This window comes from Myotis brandtii, unplaced genomic scaffold (assembly GCF_000412655.1).
Source record: "Myotis brandtii unplaced genomic scaffold, ASM41265v1 scaffold506, whole genome shotgun sequence".
In the NCBI taxonomy this organism is placed as follows: Eukaryota; Metazoa; Chordata; class Mammalia; order Chiroptera; family Vespertilionidae; genus Myotis; species Myotis brandtii.
The window spans coordinates 3,498,399-3,521,237 of NW_005369287.1; the positions used below are offsets into that span (position 1 = coordinate 3,498,399).

At 43.3% G+C, this 22,839-nt stretch overlaps 1 protein-coding gene across 1 annotated transcript in view; it reads left to right on the forward strand.

The window, feature by feature from the left end:
- The first annotated feature begins 1,259 nt into the window (after positions 1-1,259).
- The window catches only part of OSBPL10 (oxysterol binding protein-like 10), a 206,488-nt gene continuing 184,908 nt past the window's right edge, over positions 1,260-22,839 (forward strand). Inside the window, exons 1-2 of the mRNA XM_014548387.1 lie at positions 1,260-1,333; positions 2,218-2,265. Coding sequence (XP_014403873.1) covers positions 1,260-1,333; positions 2,218-2,265 — 122 coding nt within the window. The remainder of the gene's footprint in view (positions 1,334-2,217; positions 2,266-22,839) is intronic.

Consider the following 22,839-nt stretch of genomic DNA (forward strand, 5'->3'; position numbering starts at 1 on the left):
GGCAGAACTGGGGAACTTTCCGGGTCCTGAGGGAGCTGGCAGCCTCAGCCCCAGACACACTCCTCTTTGCATGCAGCTAGGCCTGTGGAATGCTCATACCCCACCTGTTTGTGAGCTCCTTTTGTGTACCCGGCAAATGCCATGTGAGATGCAGGAGGCACATCACATGGAGAAAAAGCTCGGGCTCCGCTGTGAGGGACTGACAGCCTAAAACAGGGTGAGCAAACTTTTTCTGGAAAGGGCCAGAGAGTTAATATTATAGGCTTTGTGGGTTATAGTCTCTATGGGAACGACTCAACTCTCCCGATGTAAACAAGCGGGTGTGTCTGTGTTCCACTAAAACTTTATTTACAAAAACAGGTGGTGGGCTGGATTTCGACTGTGGGCTGTAGTTTGACCATCCCTGGTCTAAAATGACACCCAGACGTCTCAATCAATAGTCAAGGCAGCCTAGAGTGGTTGCTAAGAATACAGATTCTGCATCCAGTGGCTCTGCAATTTACTACGTGTGTGACCTTGCACAGCTAGTCAACCTCTCTGAACCTCAGTTTCTTTATCTGTAAAATGGGGGTAATGTAGTGTCTGTGTCATAGGATTGTTGGCATCAACTAAGATGGGTATAAAGGGCTTAGGACAGCGACTGGCATATAGAAAGCACTTATTAGATGCAAGCTGCTGTTATGATAAGGGGGAGGGGAGCGTGAGTGCTACGGTAGAGGAAGCACCTGGGAGTGAGAACACTAACTCTACATGGGGGCAGGGAAAGGAGGAGGTCAGTTTGGTATGGCTGGAATGCAGGTGGTTTGTGGAGTGTGACCAGAGATGACACTGTGAAAGGTAGACCAGGCTGTAAAAGGCGACTTTAGGAAGGTCCCCTTAAGACGCTGAGACCACAGATCATAAGATGTCAGTGTTACCAGAAGGGGAAGAAATACATTTGCAGGTCCAGGAAGCATCAGGCACTTTACATATGTTATCCAATTTAATCCTTAAAATGAGATGGGAGGTGTTGCAGACCTATCTACTTCCCCTTCTAATATAGTCACAGGACACAGGTTTTTAGCTGGACACAGGGTTGCCCTAGACAAAACTATGTGTGCACTCCTCCCTCTTACAGCTAGGGATTGCCGTGTGATTATATTCTGGACATAAACAGATTTGTCACATAGTAGTTTCCTGGGACCTTCTTTGTACCCTTTGGTCTTTTGTCTTTCCTCTTGGAATACTAGACATATGGCCCAGATTGGAATACAGACACGATGGCTGGAATTCCAGCAGCCACTCTGAGCCTTGAGGTGATTGGGATAAAGGCCACCAAGACACAAGAAGCCTGGTGTCTAAGGACTTTGTTGATCAGAGCCACCTCACAAATTCTTTGCTGCCAGCCTCTGGCATTTCCCATGATGGGGGTAGTAGGCCTCTTTTTAAAGCCACATATTCATAACCATAATTGAGATGCAGGCAGAATCTCAATTTTACAGATGAAGAAGCAGGCATAGAGTGACATAAACTGCACAGTTAGTAAGTGGCATAGCCAGGATTGGTCTGACTTCAAAGCATGTTTTCTTCCCACTACTCTGGACAAAACATGGAGATTTTCTATCCCCCCATTTTATAGAAGAGATCACGGAGGGTTTGGCCTCAGGGTAAGGCTGTAGCAGCTCATTCCAGGGCCAGATAATCATTATTCTGTTTATCTCTCACTCCCTCTTGCCTGTGGCCTTCTCAAAGAAAGGCCCTGTGTTTTAATTAGTGACTTTTCGGATGGGAAAAATCTCTCTCTGTGAGTAGTTGATGTCCGGTGTTTTTTTCCTGGTCAGAAGCCATGGTTGTTTTAGGACTGTGTTTAGAGCTTGGACAGCCTTACTTCTTTCCACCTGGAGCCGGTCCTTAGTAATGACTTTCCTTGCCTGTACAGTCCTTTTTTCACTTGGGCTTTTAGGGCTGGGAGAGGGGGCTCTTTGGCCCTGTGACTAGCTGTGAGCACCGACAGCAGATGAATCGTGATCTACATGGAGGCCTCCTAACTCTTTAAGTTCAGTGTGTGGACTTTGGCTAAAATCGGGCCACATGTCTTGAATGCCCTTTGCTTTGGGGATTCTCGTGTATCTGAGTTGCACCCTATTACTCATACCATAAAAATGGGCTCCCCGGCCCTGTTGGCTCACTGCACAGCATAGAACTTTTCCGTGTGCATATTCCAACTGACTCATGTAGTGGATTGGCCCCTGAAAAGGTGAATAGGACAAAAGCTAGTTTGTGCTGGTAAGTGCTGTTGAGAGAGTATTGTTGTTCATTTTATTGTATAGCATTTCACGTTTATGTTACTCTTTGTACTAGCAAAATCCTTCGTGGTAATTTTTATTAGCCTGGCTAACGTGTGCCTTTTTCTTTTTACGAGAAGTCTGCAGATGATAGCTTGGCCCAAAGTGTGTTGGTAACACTACTATAGTCACTTAGTGAATTCGGAGTTTTTGTTATTGAAAATTTTCTGTCAAATATCAGTTTTCGTGATTATTTTGGAGTCATTTGGAACTCAGGAAAATAGTATTAAAAGCCAAAATTCCACACCTTTTTTCTCATTTTGAATAACTATATATATGTGTGTGTATATACAGTATGTATGTCTGTGTGTGTGTGTATATATATATATATATTTTTAAATGGGGTAGACTTGGGATATTTGTTTGTGAGCCTGGCCTGCGTGGCTCAGTGGTTGAGCATTGACCTATGAACCAGGAGGTCACGGTTTGATTCCCAGTCAAGGCACATGCCCAGGTTGCGGGCTCGATCCCCGGTGTGGGGCATGCAGGAGGCAGCCCATCGATGATTCTCTCATCATTGATGTTTCTATATCTCTCTCCCTCTTCCTCCCTCTCTGAAATTAATAAAAATTTGTTTAAAAAAGATAGTTCAGAAAATCTTTGTTTGTGCAGTAAAGTTTAAGTCCAGAAGAAGTAGTGATTTTGAACAAAAGCAAAGCGTGACCTAACCTGGAAGAGACTAAATTGCAATTATTCACGTCATGGAATTGTCTGAATTTCTGTTTATCTAAGGCTTGCTTCCTTTTCCTTTCCAGAATTGTAGCAGCTACTGGTATTTTTAGTGTTTTTTGTTTTGTTTGTTTCCTTATTTATTTTTGCTTTGTTTCTTAGTTTGAAATTCTAAATTCCTTTGTAGCATCACATACACAATGTGCATTTTGTAAAAACTAAATGCAACTCGTGATCTGATATTTTCTTTTCCTATAAATGACATTATTACGACCATTGGAAAATTTGTATAAGATCTATAGATAATAGTACTGTATTCATGCTAATTAATTTGATTTTAATATTGTGTACTGAAGTATTTAGGGGGGATGGGCAACTTACTCTAAAATGGTTCAACAAAAATATTTATAGAGAGAAGAAGAGAAAATGATAAAGCAACTGTGATAAAAGGTTAATAGTTCTTTAGTGATAAACACTTCTTTGTAGTATTCTTGTAAGTTTTCTGTAAATTTGAAATTATATTAAACAGTTAAAAAAATCGACTTACTTAAAAAAATGGCTATGGGGCATGCAATATATACTTCCTGGCTGAATGTGTGGAAAAATGATCCTTAGACAATTCTAGATATTAACTGTGATGAAATTGACTGAATTTGTTAGTGCCTGTGAGCACCTGTTCATTAAACTGGGTAAAGCCGGCATATTTGCAGCTTATGAAAAACAAAGATCATTAAACCAAAGGCTTGGGAGATTTGTGTGTTTATCCCTTCCCTGTTTAGTTGTTTCATTTTATATAAGTGTTGACTGTCTTTTTTTCATCTGTGAATGGGATTAAATGGGAAATATGTTGCTTGTGTCCTTTGATGCACAAAAGTTTTAAATTTGATGCAGTTTCATTTGTCTGTTTTTGCTCTTGCTGCCTATGCTTTTTGGTCTCATATCCAAGAAATGGCCAAGTTCAATGTCATGAAGCTTTTCTCCTATGTTTTCTTCTAGGAGTTTTATAGTTTTAGGTCTTACATTAGATATTTAATCTATTTGGAGTTAATTTTTGAATATGGTGTGAGATCAGGGCTCAGCTTCATTTTTTTTTCCATATGGACACCCAGTTTTCCCAACACCATTTATGGAAGAAACTTTCCTTTTCTCACTGAGTGTTTTTGGCACCCTTGTCAAAGATCATTTGACCATATACATGACCATATATACCATATTGGCTTTGTATTCTATTTCATTGGTCTACTTGTCTGTCTTTTTGCCAGTACCACACTGTTTTGATTATTGTAGCTTTGTAATATGTCTCAAAATCAGGACCTAACCCAGCTGAGGGTCCTGGACTGAACTGGGGTCTGGTCTCCTCTCATGCAGGTTAACACCTTGCTCCCCCGTCCTGTCCCCGCCCCCCTCCCACCACCACCACATTGTGAATGACCTTACACCATGCATTCTAAATGGGATAATAAAAAATTGGTTCCTGGGGTGGTGGTGAAATATCTTACTCTTTTGATGTATAAAGCACAGATAGAGTAGAGGTATGAATGGATGCACAGTCTATCCCTTTTTTAATTTCAATTGGGAGGGGATTGATTAGGGAAAGAATTGTCTAAAAATTCTCCTTAGGGGACTGAGAGAGGTGCTGAGCAGAAGGACTGCTAGGATTTGAACACTTTCTAATTGAGAGGGGGTGGAAAGTGATGCCACTGAATTTTACTACAGGAAAATATTTTTATCCAGAATTTTTAGTGACGGCAACAAAAGGAAATAGAACTCAGTCACATCATACAGAAGACAGGTTAAATGTGAGGCCGTCACTCCTGTCCGAGAGCTCCCTTAAATAATGTCGGAAGGAGTTTTAAAATAATGAGAGTTTCCAGGAAAAGTCCCATAAGACGGGTCTCCTCGGGTCCTGACAGTCCACGTGATGGTTGAGGAGGGAGCCTTCAAATCGGTGTTTTAGAACCTGGGCAACACCTCTTCTCCCATCATTTGGCCAATCGGCAACATTTGAGTATGGAGTGTATATTGGGTAATACTACTGACTCAGTGTTAAATGGCCAGAAATGGATAATTGGACTGTGGTTATATAAGAGGATGACCTTGTTCTTGGAAAATGCATCATGACATATTTAGGGATAAAAGAAGATGTCTGCGACTCACAGATGGTTCCAGAAAAACTCGATATAAAGAGAGAGGGAGAGGGAGTGGGAAGCGGAGGAGGAGGGAGCTGGATGGATGTGGATGGAGGGGAGGATGAAGGAAGGAGAGATAGCCCAGCACATGATAAAGTAAACGTGCCAAAGCAACAGTAATTGTTGCATCTGGGTGAAGGGATATACAGGAGTCCTTTGTGATGTTCTTGCAACGCTTCTGTAAGTTCGAATCATTTCAAAGTGCAAAGAAAAAAACAACAAGAAGACGGAAACGAGAAAACACCCGGCTCCCTTGAGAAACACAGGTCACATCGTGTCCTGTAATGTTATTTGAACTTGCAAGTGGTGTGACTGAAAGCAGGCCATTATGTTGCAAGATCCAGGAAAGCAGGTGTTAGACCTAAGCCTGGCACAGTGCCTGGCACATAGTAGACACCCAGTAAATATTTGAAGGAATGAAATCAGAGCAGCAGTAACGTTGGTGTCAGCTTTTCCCACCGCACGAGTGCCTTGCACCTGGCGGATCTGGACGCGTTTCCTAGACACGCCTTTCTGTGCTCTGTGGACGCCCTGAAAGCCACCTGGTGGAAAAGCTTTGTCCCGGGACCTTGCATTACTGTATCTGTGATGGAAGAGATTGACACCCTAATTTTAGACTTCTTGCTGGTAAAGACACCATGAGGGAACAGGCAGAGCATTTGTGACATTTCTCCTGTATTGGTTCTTATTTAAAAACTAAGAAATCTCCCCTCAAAAAAGTGTTTAGGTAGAAAGAAGCGAAAGTTACTTTTATTATGGTAAAGGGTACATAACATAAAATTTACTCTTTTAACCATTTTCAAGTGTACAGTTCAGGGGCAGCAAGTACATTCCCATTCTTGGGAAACCATCACCACCGTCCATCTCCAGAACTTTGTCAGCATCCCAAGCTGAAATGCTGTACCCATTAAGGAATAACTCTTTTTTTTCTTAAAAAAATTTTTATTTCAGAGAGGAAGGGAGAGGGAAAGAGAGAGAAACATCAATGTTGAGAGAGACTCATTGATCGGCTGCCTCCCTCATACACCTCCCACTGGGCATCCCCATTAAAGAATAACTTCTATTATTATTTGCTTAGAAAACCATTTATTCTACAGAATTATAGTCATTATCTTTAGTAATAGTAGGCTCCAGGACCTCGAATCTCAAATTGCTGGCACCCAAATTAGAGAACTTTAATTATCTTGAAAGGGAACACTTAGAAACTTAAAAGGAACACCTACTGTTAGTTTATACAAATTAACTTTTCCTGAAGATTTTAACTTATACACTGTAATATGTGCTATTTATTTATTTATTTTTAAATATTCTTATTGATTTCAGAGAGGAAGGGAGAGAGAGAATCATTGATCAGCTGCCTCCTGCACGCCCCCTACTGGGGATCGAGCCCGCAACCTGGGCGTGTGCCCTGACTGAGAATTGAACCAGTGACCTCCTGGTTCATAGGCCAACGCTCAACCACTGAGCCATGCCAGCCGGACAATATGTGCTATTTAAAATGAAATGTAAGAGCTCTTAAGGCTTTTTAAAAACTTCTTAAAATTAACTTTGTGGAGGCATAATGAACAGCCAAATGTATCTGTTTTCAGTGTAGAGTGGGATGACTTTTGTGTCCATGGCCTTTTTTTGGGGGGAGAGTGTTATTCTCTATTTAATTGACTTATTTTTTCTAGTTATAAAGATGTCATTTCATGTTCCTTATAGAAAAGTTGGAAAATTCAGAGAACACTAAAGAGAAAACAAAAGACATCCAAAACTGCTGAGTTCCCCAAAACATTATTAGTTTTCTCTCTCTTTAAAAATAGGCTATTTTTTAGAGCAGTTTGGGCTCACAGCAAAATTGAGCAGAACTATAGAGTTCCCACATAACCCCTTCCCTCCCCCCAGCCTCTTTTATTACATTGTAAGTTATAAAAATAGCACCTGCCTGCTCAAATAAAAATCAGAGATGCTGGCCTTCGAGCGCTCAGGGTCACTTTTCTCCAGAAGCTTCCCTGGCTCCCTGCCAGTGCGGATCCTGGCGTTTAGGTCCCCCCCCCACACACACACCATCTTATTTGGGGGCCACAGCACAGTCGTGCCAGGAAGGCAGGCATGGGGGCGTATTTGCCTAGCAGGTGCTCAGTATTTGCTGGTTGAACCAAGGAATGGATTTGTCCAGAGTCAGAATTTTGCTTTATTACAGATCTGCATTCTTTTGGGGGTGAGCACCACATGTATGTAAAACAGCTCTGGCAACATTAACAGAGGGAGATGCTCAGGGCATTTATGAACCGGGAGGTGGTTTACACCAACTTTCAGGCAGCTACGTGCACGAGCAGGTTGTGTTGCAACTCTTTGTGGGCGAGACTCTTGGACCTGGGGATGTGTTGTCTTTTTGAAAGGAGGAATGAGGATTGTAGAGGATGGTTCCTGCAAAAGAGAGCAGGTGATGAGCAACACCGGGAGACAGGAGGTGGGGGTGGGCAAAGATGACATGTGCCCTTAGCGGGAGCAGTGGGTCACACAGTCTCTTGTGACAGCTTCCAGGAATTGGGAAGGCTCAGAGATGCTCATTTGGTTTCCGAGCCATGAAAAGGAAGACAGAAGGGGCAAGAGTAACTCCCATCCTTACGTGGAAATAGATGGTGTTAAGCTGGGAAGGACCTGTGTTATGTAAACCAGCGACATACACAACCTTATGCTGTCCATGGTAGCTTTGCTCTCTTATAGGTCAGTTGATTTAGGATTCTGATTTGTTTAATGCTATTAAACAAATCAGAATCCTAATTTCAATTCCAGCCAGGGGCAACCGAGGTATGTGCCCCTGGCTGGAATTGAACCCTCGACCCTTCAGTCCATGGGCCTGATACTTTAGCCACTAAGCTAAACCAGCTAGGGCTGTATGTAGTTTCTTTAACATTCAGCAGAGAGCTAGTGAAGTTTAAAAAGCAGTTTTCTAGTGGAAGACATCAAGCTTTAGGAGGGAGGGTTTTATTTTTCTTACCTGATGGCAACTTTCATGCTCCTGGTTTTAAATAGTAACCCTGCGAAGATATATCACAACTCAGGAATCATCCTGACATTCTTTATCCCTTTTATTTTATTTTAAAAATATATTTTTATTGATTTCAGAGAGGAAGGGAGAGGGAAAGAGAGAGAGCGAGAGAGAGAGAGAGAGAGACTGAGAAACATCAATGATGAGAGAGAATCATCGATCGGCTGCCTCCTGCATGCCCCCACCTGGGGATCGAGCCCGCAACCCAGGCATGTGCCCTGACGGGGAATCAAACTGTGACCTCCTGGTTCATAGGTAGACACTCAACCACTGAGTACACTGGCTGGGCCTATATCCCTTTTCTGGAAGCATTTTCCAAAATAAATGAAAGGTCGTCAGATGAACTGGCCCCATCCCATTTCCCAGGTGAGGAAACAGCCCCAAAGAGATGCCGTTTAACTCAAAGTCCTACTCTGAGTTTGCGGCCGAGTTAGAACAAGAAACCAATCTCTGATCTTCAGTTCTGGAAAAACTCCAGAGAAGTGATGCTAAATGCGGTCTCCCTGCCCTGTGGTTTCGGTATATTGCAAAGAATACCCACTGGCTCCTCATTATCTGGCCGCCGCCCTGAGACTCATTTGGTGTTCTGGTTTATTTATTAGCTGTTTTGAGTGAATGAGACAACCTTCAAAATGAACAGAGAGCTTTCTTGCAGCCTGTGGACCTGTTAACAGAGCGAGTTTGGGAGATCTTATCTCTGAGTCTGATGCGAATTTCCTCTAATATATAGCAAAGAGGACTGGGTTTAATAGCAGCTTTCAGTAGCCAGAGTTGCTTTTTAAAAAATTATTTTCCAGATTATGAATAAAGAACCGGCTGTAAGGACTGATTCTAATCTATTGGTGGAGAACACGCTGTCTATGGTGCTGCTTACATAGCAGCTAAGTTCTGAATTCAGGAAGGCACCTAACTAAATTTGACCAGACTGCATTCAACATTTGAGACTTCTCTCTGTGGGCTGATGTTTCTTCAGGGCACAGCATTCAATTGCTTGGGGATAGTTCTAGCCTGGACCTGGGCTTGTTGGCTAGTGTGGCATGTTTCTTTCCCTTGCACACTCCTCCACTCTCGAGGGACTGCCATTTTGGACCACAATTCCTGAAAGTGTCTTTTAGGACCCTGGCTCTCTAGAGATGGTATTTGACCTTTGGGGGACATTTCCCATGGTGGGTTAATGAGCCCTCACTTTTTGGTTTAGTTCAGGGGTTGGTACACTCTTTCTATATTTATTTAGTTATTTTTTATTGGTTTCAGAGAGGAAGGGAGAGGGAGAGGGAGAGAAACATCAGTGATGAGAGAGAATCATCGATTGGCTGCCTCCTGCACACCCCCTACTAGGGATCTAGCCTGTAACCCGGGCATGTGCAGGAATTGAACCTCGACCTTCCGATTCATAGGTCGACGCTCAACCATTGAGCCACCCAGCCGGACCAGAGAGGGTATTTTAAAGGACTGGTTGGTGAGGAGCACTGTCATATTCTGTATTTTTGAGTTTTTTAGTAAAAGAGCTATAATTCACTCTTAAGCTCTTAAAGTAGCAATACCTATTGGACTAACTATTGGGAGAAACCAGGCCAGGGCTAAAGTAAACTAGGCAATGTCTATTGAGTGCCAAAGTCTACACTTTTGCTCTAAGTTAACTTTGTGGTCCCCAGGGTTTCATGGTGGGGTGACAGTTCCTATACCTTTGCCAATGGCCATAAATGCTAGACCATAACAGATTTAAATTTTTTTCTCCCTGCATGGTTGGTACACACACAATAAACCAAGAAACAAACGACCACACTTCAGTCTCATTCTATAAGAGGTGACTCTAAAGATGTATTTTTCTAAACAGGAATTTCCAAATATGTATATTCAATAACGGCAAGATATTTATTTATTTATTTATTTATTTATTTATTTATTTACAATCGTTCTATTATTGCTCAAATTATTTTGAAGTTCCATTTTTGGAATTGCCTTCAGAATAAGTTACAAGCTGCAGCAGAAAAGAAGTCTGCCCACTTTGTAGTCTTACTTCATTTTTTGCTAAAACGGGTATTAGGCCAACTCCCTCACCTTGGCCGCTGCCCGTGACTCTGAGCTGCTTTCAGCTGTTTCCATATTTCATCATCACGCTCAGAGCAGATGGATTTGTCTCAACTGAGCTAAAGGTTGTGGGTAATAAAAATAAGCCAGGAACCTCTGAGGGTATTTTTTGCAGGAAACACAAGTGTTTATTTTTTGTGTGTGAAGTGATGATAGTTAAAGAAAGCAGTCATGCCTTTGTATATCATTAGCCTGTCCTCAGCCCACCAAGCCAGCATGGCTTTTGAATGAGATCATCCTGACATGAAGTTGGCCTCCAACGTTGGCCTGCTTTAATCCAGTTCCCACTCTAGGGTGTGAGGCAAGGGTCCTTGAAAGGCCTTTTACTTGCTCCTTCTTAACTTTCACACTTCATCTCAGATGTCACCTCCTCAAAAGTGACCCAGCTACCCTATATCTAATGTGGCAATAACTCTTGATACACACACACACACACACACACACACACATATATATATATAAATTTCCATCTGGATATATGAACGAGGAATTGAACCGTGACCTCCTCATTCATAGGTCAATGCTCAATCACTGAGCCAGGCCAGCTGGGCGGCCCTCACTTTTATATGCTCTCTTGTCCTTGTTACCTGGGACATTTGAAAGGCTGTTCTAGGCCTGCTTTTCTGGGAGACCATGTATATGATAGAAGCTGACAGACTGCAGTATGTTCTTCCTACTCCTCTTGTCCTTCCCTGTTCTCCCTCCAGTGTGGACAGTGGGAGGCTTATGTCCTGTACTAGGGAGTTTTATTGTCTAGCAGGAAGTTGTGTAGGCTCATAACTTAGAGGTGGGCTCAGAGCTGTTTAGAAGGCATGCTGCTTAAGATCTTAGTTGCAGACAGTAGATTCCTTCTAAGCTGTCTAAGTAGCAGGGGATTTATTAGAGAGTTCGATAGTATTTCTGGGAGAAAGAGCTTCAATGCTACATGTTCAGTAATAACACAGCTTGTATCCCACCAATTTCCAACCATAATGTGGTTTTAATTCGTTTCTGCTTCAGTACCTGTGACAGTAGAGGCAGAAACTAAAACCTCTACCACAACTGCTCCAAGGAGTCAAACACATCTTCCACTGCCTTGCCAGAAGTTCTGACCTCCCAGCATATGGCCACTACTGCCTCCTGTCTTTCAAATCTTACATGGGTGTGTGTGCTTGGAAGAATCTAGCTTCAAGGGAGTCAGTGAAGGAGTGTTTAGCTTTCTAGCCTCTATAGACCAGGAAGGTGGGTGGGCTTGAAATCTGTTGGATGGTGCTGAATGAGCCACTTTGCAATATTTGTGACCAAGGGTAGGTGCATAGAGGAGATGGCTAAACCTCTGGTGGGCTCATTCTTGCAGCGAAAAGAACACAGGATAGAGCACTGAGTGTAGGAGACTCATGCGGGCTATTGCAAGAACTAAGTGACTGGCATTCATTGTAGCTATCAGTGCTATTACCAGGAGGGTGGCTGCCCTCTGTGTGACGGGGGGCATTGCTGTATACAAGTGGCTGCTGTGCCATGTTCCTGCCTTGGCATGGTTTTACCTTACTTAGAAGGAAGAAGTGCTGGGCTCATGATGCTTTTTTTTCTATGTAGTGTTAGAGTTTTGAGGCTGGCAGAACCTCAATTTCAAGTTTCAATTTCCATCCAATGCAACCACAGGTAAGTTATACACCATTCTGAGTTTCAGTGTGCTTATCTAAAAAAAGGTGATATGGCCCTAGCTGGTTTGGCTCAGTGGATAGAGTGTCTGAAGAATCCTGGGCTCAATTCTGGTCAAGGTTGTGGGCTTGATCCCTAGTGGAGGGCGTGCAGGAGGAAGACAATCATTGATTCTCTCTCATCATTTATGTTTCTTTCTCTCTCTCCATCTCCCTTCCTCTCTGAAATCAATACAAATATATATATATATAAAGGTGATATGCCTGCCTTGCAGGGAGATTGCGATGGTAAAGTCAGATAACATGTGACTGTCTAACATATAACTCTGATGTATAGTAGCTGCCCAATAAATTACTACTGTATACTCAACTTTCTCTTTTCCATTTGTCTCAGCAGTGCCTAAAGCACCCAGTGGATACAGTAGCTTCTATGCTTTTTCTTAGCAATTAGCTTACCTTTCACACTCCCTGTATGTTTAACTTTTCCTACTGTCCCATGATTATTTTATTATGAAAAATTCAAGAAAGTTGATATGGGGGGTGGGTAATGGTGATGGAAGGAGACTTGACTTTGGGTAGTGAACATACAATACAGTGTACAGATAATGTGTTATGGCATTGTTCGTCGGAAACCTGTATAATTTTGTTATTTTTTGTTTACTGTGATTATGTTAAGAATATGTAAATAAAGTTAAGGCTTTACAGCTAAGAAATTCTGAATAAACAGTGCTTGTTTTCCACCCCCCACGGAAGGCACAGGTATCAGAAAGGGTTCTGTGAGAAGAGCTGCATACCGGAGGGGGCTTGGGTGGATTCCAGAGTCTTGTGAATTATTTCTATTTTTTGCCCCCTTGGTGTTAACCTTAACAGAATAGCATAGTATTGAAAACATGTTTTGTGGTCCTCATTTTTTTGTTTTGTTAATATTACCGGAGGATATATTTTTTGTATTGATTTTTAGAGAGAGTAGAAGGCAGTGGGGGGAGAGAGAGGGAAAACATTGATGTGAGAGAGACATCCTGCACATGCCCCAACCAGGGCCCCAGGAATGAACCCTCAACCCAGGTATATGCTCTTGATTGGAAATCAAGCCGGTGACCCTTTGGTGCATGGGCTGATACTCCAACCACTGGGCCACACTGGCCAGGGCTAAAAGCATGGGTTTTAAAGTTAATTAAAATTGTGGTATTGTCACTTTCTCTTAAAAAAGTGTGAAAGTTACCCTCTCTTTCTAAACTTCAGTTTCCTCATTAGTAATAAAATGGGAATAATAATAAATACCTCATATCATCTAAAAACATTTATTTATTGTTTGTTTCCATTTTTGAAAATTGATACTGTCATAGAATGAATAGAGGAACTAATTATTTAAAAAATATATATTTGGTTTAAACAAAATATATGCCATTAAGGATTTTATACATATACACATATATTTATTTTTCTTTATCTTTATTATGCTGCCCACTGCTGACAGCTGCTCCATTCACTGATTGAAACAGCCATCACTCTTGACAGGCCCATCTCAGATGCCTGGGAAGCCAACATAAGTAGGATTCACCCAGAGACCTACTTTCAAAATATTGCTGACTCTCAGGTCGCTGCTTCCACCCACAGCACCACTGACAGCTCAGATTTTTCACTGAGAGCAGCTTCCATCTCTGACCCAAAACCGAGTCCGTCCACAGATAGCAACTCAGGTCAGGAAGTTCTTAATTTTAATGTGGCAGGATTGCAACATTTTCATTTGAAGTTAGCTAGAAATATATTTCATATTTTTTTAATGAATGTTTCATAAGTTACCTTTCTCCATTAAGCCCTTAATTCATCTGGACTTCAGTGTCTGTGGCGTGAGGTAGGTGGAAGGTTAACATCACTGGTGCGCGGGCAGGGTAAATAGCCATCTCAGGCGGTGATTAAATTGAATTTATTTAAGGAAAAGGGGTTAGGGGATGGGGTTATCCAAAGGGAAGGGCTACATAGCACTGAGCCAAAGGGTATTGGGTCCATGATGGCAGCAAAAATGTACTTAGGACAGTGAAACAAGGAAGGGCATAGAAGAAGCAACAGGAGAGCCTAGGCTGGGCTGCTCTGGCTCACTGAGAAGTCAGAGAAAAGGGGGCCTTGGAGACAGGTTCAGGGGGTTAGCTCGGGACGAGCTGCCACTGCCCATTGCTCCCCTGGTTGCAAGTCTCATGGGGACCCTTAGAGGTTAGGGGTCCGTGCCTTGGGGGAAGCAGAGAGGGAAGGGAATGCCATGGGTGTGCTCCTTGGAGGGAGAGTGCACACTAGGCCCTTTGCCCTGAGCATGTTTATCTTTCTCTTGCAGGTGGGAATCTTAGGGGAGGTCTCAGGAAACGGTCTCAGTAGAATATTCATCAGCTTTCCAGCTGTGCTTTTTCAGGGTTGAGGTCTCCACTGATTGCTCAGTGCCAGGGCTGGGGGTCATTAGTCAAAGCAGGTGGTCCTGAGGCAGCCAGGGGGTCACTTGTCTGGTTTGCTGCTTTTCTGGGCCTGGAACTGAAATACAACTGAGGCCTAGATGTTATCTTTAGGGAGGAAAAGGTCAGGGAGCTAAACTGTCAGACCAGTGATATGAAAGATCAAGAGTCCAAACTGAATGGCCAGTGATATGCTAGGGGAGGAGGATAGGTTACCCTGGGGGCGAGCTTCTTGTGTTCCCAGTTTTGCCCCTTTGTTATCTGGGGCGTTCTACCCTGGTGAGTTCTGCCCTGGGGAGCTCCTGTACCTGGCCCACCCTCCTTGCTCTGCTCATGTCTAACATCAGGGATCCTGTATCCTTTTACATTTCCTGTACTGACAGTGTTTTCATGAGAATTTTGAGGAATGTAAGCATCCAGCTCCTTGCACAGTTCTGGGCACATGGTAATTGCTCTGTAAAAGTTGTTGCTATTTTAACCTTTCGTAACCTTCCCCCCGCCCCCCACTTGATTGCTGTGGTTCTTCATGAAATCATTAGCGTGTACATTTTATGAAAGGTAGTTGAGGCAGCTTTGCATTGGTTAAGAGACCAACCTGGAACCTCCTTCCTCCCCCAAACTCTCCTCTAGTGTTGTCAGGAGCTTGATCTGTGAGTTAAATCAAAGAGTAACTCATCATGAATGAATTAATTGATTTGAGCATTTATTTCCTTTTGGAGCTGCCTGGTGATCCAGAATTTCCCTGGCATCTTACAGATACCTGCTCCCTCTGCTCTGAATAATCAGATCATCTTTAATTAAAAGGTTAATCTTGTTACTTTGGAATTTGCTTCTTTAGCTCTATATTACCATAGACGTGCCCTCTAAATACATCCAGATGGGTGGGGGCTTCAGCCAAGGATGTGGGAAGTTCTCTTTAAGTTCATTTCTGCTTGAACGACCGGATTGTATATGCTTCGCAGATAACTTGCTTTGGGGGCTTTTCCCAATTTCTTAGCCATGCTGTAGTGGAAGGGAAAGGCAGAGAAATAATTCTTTGGAAATGAAAACCACTTAGCCACACTCCCGGGGCCCATTGAGTGCACACAATGAAATCTGGGAAGTAAAACATGAAACTTTATAAAGTGAGCATAAAAGGCACCATAAAATTGGAAGAATGTTGTCAGTTACATGGCTGAGGATGACTGCCGTTTATTGCTCAAGCGTGGTCTTGGAGACTCACTGTGAGGCCACAGGGCTCCTGGGCAGCAGATGGAACTGCCTCTGGCTGCTGATTGTAACTGGGAACCATGAGCCCAGTGCCTGGGAGGTGAGCCTTCAGCCCAGGCTGTGAAATCACACCGCTTGCTGGAGGCTTTTCAGATGTGCTCAACTACCATGTGGAGATGAGGTTGTGAACCTCTTGGACAGTTTCTAGGGAGGTGGGAAGATGGAAAGATTCATAATGAACGACCCTCCTCTCTTTCCTCTACTTGTGTTGTTCTCACAGATTTCTTGACTCTGTAACAGATATTGTTGGTGGCCTGCCCAGGCCTCCTTTACTGGGCTGGTGCATGTGAAGCTTTGCTATTGCACGGTTATTTGCTAACACCTTATATTTGTATCATTCACTGGAAGCTTCTGCCTTCCAGAGAGGAGCTCTCTAACCTGGAGAAGACTGGGAGGCAACACCTCCTCCTCCACCCTGGGGTGGCCTGGACCCCGTGACTGTCATCATTGACTGATGTCCCTGATGGGATTATAAAACCCAGCCCTTTGCCTTACGGCAGCACAAAGTCTACAGTGCATGTCACTCCGGAGCTCTCTGTGGGTCAGACTGAGGCGGGGCTTGTGTCAACCCTCATCTTTTCCTTTCCCAAGTGGCTTCCCTCACTGTGTGTGTGTGTGTGTGTGTGTGTGTGTGTGTGTGTGTGTGTGTGAATCCTCACCTGAGGATATTTTTCCATTGATTTTTAGGGAGAGTAGAAGAGAGAGGGAAAGGCAGAGAGAAACATTGATGCAAGAGAAACACATCGATTGGTTGTCTCCTGCACGAGCCCCCACCAGGGCCAGGGAGAAACCTGCAATGAAGATATATGTCCTTGACCGGAATCGAACCCCAGACCCTTTGGCCCACAGACTGACGCTCTATCCACTGAGCCAAACTGGCTAGGGCTTCCCTCACTTTCTTACAAGTTTCTCATGAGAGCACGTCCTCAGTTACTTGCACAGGAATCCCCACATGAGGCTCCTCTAAGGAGCATGACTCAAGAAGGCTCTTTTCTGCTTCTCTTCTCTGGCCTGTCACGCTTTGCTCGGTATGTGGAGTCTTTCTTGCCCCGCTGGGTTCTTTGAGGGCTGGTTGTATGTAGAGTTCATGTTTAGACTTCCACCAGTCCCCCCACCACCGTGCCTGCTCCTAGTACATGCTCAGTGCTGGTCAAAAGGACAACTGAGCCCTGGCTGGCGTGGCTCAGTGGTTGCGCATGGATCTATGAACCAGGAGGTCACGGTTCAATTCCTGATCAGGGCAGCTGCCGGGATTGCGGGCTCGATCCCCAGTGGGGGGCGTGCAGGAGGCAGCCAATCAATGATTTTCTCTTATCATTGATGTTTCTACCCCTCTCTCCTTCCTTTCTCTCTGAAATAAACGAAAATGTATTTTTTAAAAAAAGGATAACTGGACGAGGGAAGGGGCATTTGCAGAGGCTCAGAGGGGCTGACAGGTGACTACTGATGTTGGTGTGGGATCTGGTGTTGGTAGCTTGGACAGCTACCCACAAGTAGGCAGTGGACAGAACATGGCTTTGCCCTTGTGAGGAAGACAGCATTTGCATTTCTCACTTTCAGTGGTGTCCTTGAAGCTGCCATGGGTGGAGGAAGGTGCCTCAGCCTTTGGTGCTGTGCCCCAGGCTCAGGGACAGCTTGATCCCCAGGGGAAGTGGGAAGGTGGGCTGTGGCCCTGTCCAGATCCCTAACTGCCACACCCTGGCGATGGGGTTCTGGTGTCCGTATCTCAGCTCCATTCACCCTCGCCCCTCAATTTTTGCTTTCCCACAATAAAATATTCAAAGTAAGATAGAACCCTGTGTTAGCCAGTGATACTGTGTGTTTGCTTTTCTACATGCCAGTTTAACACAAAGTATGTAAATGTTTGCTTTGAAAGGCAGGGCTGTCCCTTTTGGTTCGTTTTATCTCAATTTTTGCTTTTCTCCTGCAAATTTGCCTAAGTGTGTTGTTTTGAAGGTTTCAGATGCCAGGCTCAGATATTGGTAGTGGATTCATGAGGCACCTAGGAGGGTTTAAAACAGTGGTTCTCGACCTTCCTAATGCCACGACCCTTTAATATAGTTCCTCATGTTGTGGTGACCCCCAACCATAAAATTATTTTTGTTGCTACTTCATAACTGTAATTTTGCTACTGTTATGAATCGTAATGTAAATCTCTGATATGCAGGATGTATTTTCATTGTTACAAATTGAACATAATGAAAGCATAGTGATTAATCACAAAAACAATATGTAATTATATATGTGTTTCCCGATGGTCTTCGGCGACCCTTGTGAAAGGGTCGTTCGACCCCCAAAGGGGTCGCGACCCACAGGTTGAGAACCGCTGGTTTAAAAGAATTTGTAAAGGGAAATGTGATACTTTTAATACTGGGCCATACACGGAGTTCTTGACTGGAAAGAGAAGGAAGAAAGAAAAGAAGCCTTGGTGATAATCAGCAGCCGGCAATAGTTCCGGAATATTCAAAGGTATCCATGCAAATCAGACAGCACTGGAAGAAATGCAGCCAATACCTTTTGCTTTGGGAACTCATTTGGCAGCGGGAAGTGCTAAGGAAGACCTTTACTTATATTCTCTGCTTCCTGATATTTAAGGAATTCATTTCACTTGCAATTTAACAGAAATCCATTTTCTTTTCCTTTCAAAGGACAGGCGGTGCCCCTCTGAGATGTGAAAGGTGGTGGGCGGCTGAAACTGCTTCTCTGAAAGTTAACTTCTGAGCAATCCTTCTAACAGTGAGCATGGAAAGGAAGAAATTGGGGTCAGCAGGGATCCTGGCCGTAGGCGAGCAGCCAGATCCCTCCAGGGGGAGTGAGAGGTGTCTAGACTTTGATGCCTTTGAATTCCTGGTATGCTTCCAGATCATTGTTTGGTTCCTAGCTGCTTTTGCTGGCATTTACACAGTTCAGAGAGGTTTTTTGGACCAATTCTCAGCTCCCCTTAAATCAACTGAAAAAGTGACCACTTTTATATTTATTTATTCGTTTAGCCTGCCTTCCCTGAGATTTACTTATTTACCCAAGACAACTTCCATTTTCCTTTTATCCTGACTTTCGAAGTAATATAGGTAGCCCCGAATGCTTGTCTTATGTTTGTTTGTTTTTTATGTTTGCAGCAGATCTTGACACAATACAGTCTCCTGTGTATATGTTGTTACTGAAGTATTAAATATAAAATATTTGCCTATTTACCTTTTTCTCCTTAAACATTGATATTGCAGGTTCTATTTCTCTGTGTCTAAATCGAGGAGAAAACGTTCTCAGTATTTCAGTCACTCATTGGACAAACGTTAATTGAATACTTGCCCTGCTAAACTCCTAGAACGTCCAGTAGGGAATAGCTCACAGGCCCTGTCCTCAGGGAGTTTACATTCTGCTGAGGCAGATGGACATGAAAATTTCAGGGTAAAAGGGGTTGTGGTATCAGTGAACACAGGGAGCCTAAAGGACCTATGTTGGGGGATTGGGAAGACTTCCTTGGGTTTTCAAAGATAGAAGTTGGCCACAACAAGGGCATGAGGCTGTCCATGGAGAGGTGGCCAGAGGAGAGAGAGGACATCATCTGTTTGTGAAAATATAATAACTTCAGTGTGAGAGCAGTGTAGTTTATATGGGAAGGCGAGGGAAGAAGGGGTGAGAGTGGACAGTGAAGAGGTAGGTAGGTAGGTCTTTCCAAATGCCTTTTTCATGAAGTCAGGGGGCTCTCAGAAAAAAATTTAAGCAGGGAAATAACTTGATCAGACTTTACTTTTACAAAGCTTACTCTAGTTGGCTTTAACAATCAGTCAGTCAGTCAACCAACCAACCAACCAACCAACCAACCAACAAATCTATTGGAGGTGTAATTACATAAACAGTAAAATGGCCAGATCTTAGTCAAGGCCAATTTGGTTGATGAGTTTTGATAATTGTATGCACTCATGTTACCACAACCAGAAACCAGATACAGAACATCTCTGTTACCCCCGAAAGTTCTTCTGGGTCCCTGTCCATTCAATCACCTCCCTACAGTCACTTTCTGACTTTCATCTCCAGTTATGTCTTTCTTGGATTTCATGTGAATGATGGAGTCTTGCACATTAAAATGTTGATGGAATGGAGCTGGTAGAGAAGAAAGTTTGAGGATGTGAGAGTGAGTTAACTGGGTGGAGCCACTGCCTGGGAAGTCAGGATTGGGTGGAATCCCAAGGAGGAATGCATGCTGGCTTTGAGGGAGGAGGAAGGAAACCAAGAAAATTGAGTTTGGGGGTGAGCAGGAAGTTGAAGGTATTGTTGCTTTATTCTTTGTGAAGTAGGAGGTGAGGTCATTTTTTGAGAATAAAGGGAAAGGAAGGGGAGGTGATGGGCTGAGGATTGGGTAAAGTAGAAGAGGTTTGAAAGAGCCGAGCAGGTTTGCTGGGCAGCTCTGAGGACTTCTTGAGAATGGAGACCATGAGTCTGTTATGACATCAGTTTTAGTGGACAGGTGGTCTTCTCCTTGGTGTTGAATATCCTGGAGAGAGAAACAGAGGTAGATCAAGTTATTTCCCTGCTTAAATTTTTTTCTGAGAGCTCCCGGACTTCATGACAAAGGCATGGAAAGGTGTAGGTAGAAGGATCTGGGTTTGGGATTTGGTTGGGTGGGTGTATAAGAGAGTGCAAGGGAGTTGAGATCATTGACCACGGACTGTTGATGGATGGAGGAGAAAGGAGGTGAAGATAGAGGACTATCAGAGAAGTGGAAAATAGAGGGGTTGGAAAATTGGAGCATCATGTAAAATGGGAACTTTAGTGTAGTGGGAGAAGCTGGGAGAAAGATCTGAAGGGGAAGGCGTTTACAGAGGATAAAAGGAAGAGGAGCGAGGTGCTTGGAGGTCCTGTCAGAGGTGGAGCAGTTCTGATTGAGTCCAGGATGGACCTTTGAGAGGAAGGCAGTAACACAGAAAAGGAAGTTATAGAATGAGCACAAGGAACTGACTAGGCAGTGTGCTCAGTGAATTCTAAGGTGATTCAGAATGACAGCTGGACTTGGTGTCTCAAAGAAGACGGAGTCAGGTGACAAGGTCTTGGGAGAAAATGACTGGTCGAGGTAGGTGGAAGCTTCACCCACAGGTGGAGGACTTTCATCTTGGCTTTGGGGAATAAGAAGGGGATATATTTCCAACAAAAGTTTTAGTTTCAGCATAGACAGGGAGAGAGGGTGCGGTGTGAAGTGGTTCCAAGAGGTACAGTAGAAAGGGGGTGTACGAGGATGGGGATCAGGATGGGGATGTGGGTGTAAGATTATAGGGAAGGATGGCTGCGAGGCAGGAAGGACTAAACTTGAAACAGGGCTGAGAGGTGTGATAATGAGGTTGGTTCTGTTTCTCTTAGTTCCCCTGGTGGTTGGGAGGTTCCAGTCTTTTCTCTGGGAGCAACTTGGGAAGTGTTCTCTGGACCTGAGTGGTGATGTCCAGATGTCTAACTTGGGGTGAGTTGGCTGTGCCTTCCCTTTCGTGAGTGATGACAGAGGATGGAGAGTCCATATAGCCAGGAGTCAGCACTGAAAGGCCTTTTATGGCATCTGAATATTTTATGATCCTTTGATTTTCTAGAGGCCTGTCTCCTGGAGAAGTGAATTTTCTTAATGGCCTTTTTTTTTTTCTTTCTGGTTTCTAGAAAACAGAAGGGTAAGCTATCCTATGGGCTCAGTTCCATTCATCACCTTCAGAAAATGGGGTGATAAGCCAAGTCTGTTTCTTTGAAGTTAGTGAATAAACCCTTCCCGTTACAGAGCATGGAATTCCATTGGGGAATTTAAATACAGTTTCTTTAATGGCTTAAATGAAGGGTCTGACTTTTTTTTTTCCTCCATGAAAGTTTTATATATTTGACCTATTTAATATTTTTCCTTAGGAAATAAAAGATGGCATTTTCTTAGTTCCCTTCCAGAAAAGATGAGCCTTGGTTATTTCGGCAAGGAGATACCCATGTGTGCTGTGGAAAAGGCTGGTGTTTGGGAATGTGAAAAATGTACTCTATCTCCGGCGGTTTCTAGAAAATTCTTGAAAAACCTTAGAGCCCCCCCGCCCCCCACTTTATCAAAGTGAATGAAAAGAAATGAATATTTAATTTTTATTTATTTATTTTTACTTTTTAATTGAATTTGTTGGTTGACCTTGGTTAAGAAAATTACATAGGTTTCAGGTGTACAATTCTATGAAGAAATGAATATTTTAATGGAACTGGATATGATGAATAGCTTTTAAAAAAATACATATTTTAATTGATTTCAGAGAGGAATGGAGAGAGAGAGAGAGAGAGAGAGAGAGAGAGAGAAATATCCATGATGAGAATCATCGATCGGCAGCCTTCTGCACGCCCCGCACTGGGAATTGAGCCCACAACCCGGGCATGTGCCCCGACCGGAATCCTACCTGGGACCCTTCAATCCTCAGGCCAATGCTCTATCCACTGAGCCAAACTAGCCAGGCATGAATGGCTTTCTTTTGAACGCTTTAGTAGCTGAATGAAAAGTTATATTTTGATTGTTTTTCCTAGTTTTCCCCCTAAAAAATATGAACATTTCTTTTTGAAAGTAATATTGGGATCTGTAATAGCATTGAATTAGGAGCAGCCTCCATGAGGTATCAAAGAATGGTTGAAAAGACTGAGTAAAAAATACACAGGAAGGGCTAACTCAATACATAAATGTTAAGCCCAAATTGTTCTGGAGGTACAATATGAAAATGAGAGAAGAAGGAAAGTTAAGAAGCTGAACCAAAGGATGAGTGAAATCTTGGAGAAACTCTGGAATGGACATTTAAGGGCCAGACTAAAATGTTAGGATGGAGGGAAGTTCCAGAAAGAAATGACTGGAGTTGAGACAGGATGATAAAGAGGAAATGAGGCATGACCCAGCTTAGGCATAAAGCGGGAGGAGAAAAGATTTTGCTCACTGGAATTGGGCCTTGACATAAAAAGCGAAAACACACCAGATCCTGTTATTTCAGGAATTTCCAGAACCCTTTGTTTAAAGGCAACGTATTCCCTTTCCCTTTCTAAGTATGAAAACAGATTCTTTCATAAGAGTAGACGTTTTATCTTCGTTTACTTTCCCAAGCAGTATTTCCCAATATGTGCTGCAGCGGATGCGGTTTCATGGGGCTGTTCAAAGGAAATAAGAAATTTGTGTTCAAATAAGTTTAAAAACAGGTGCAG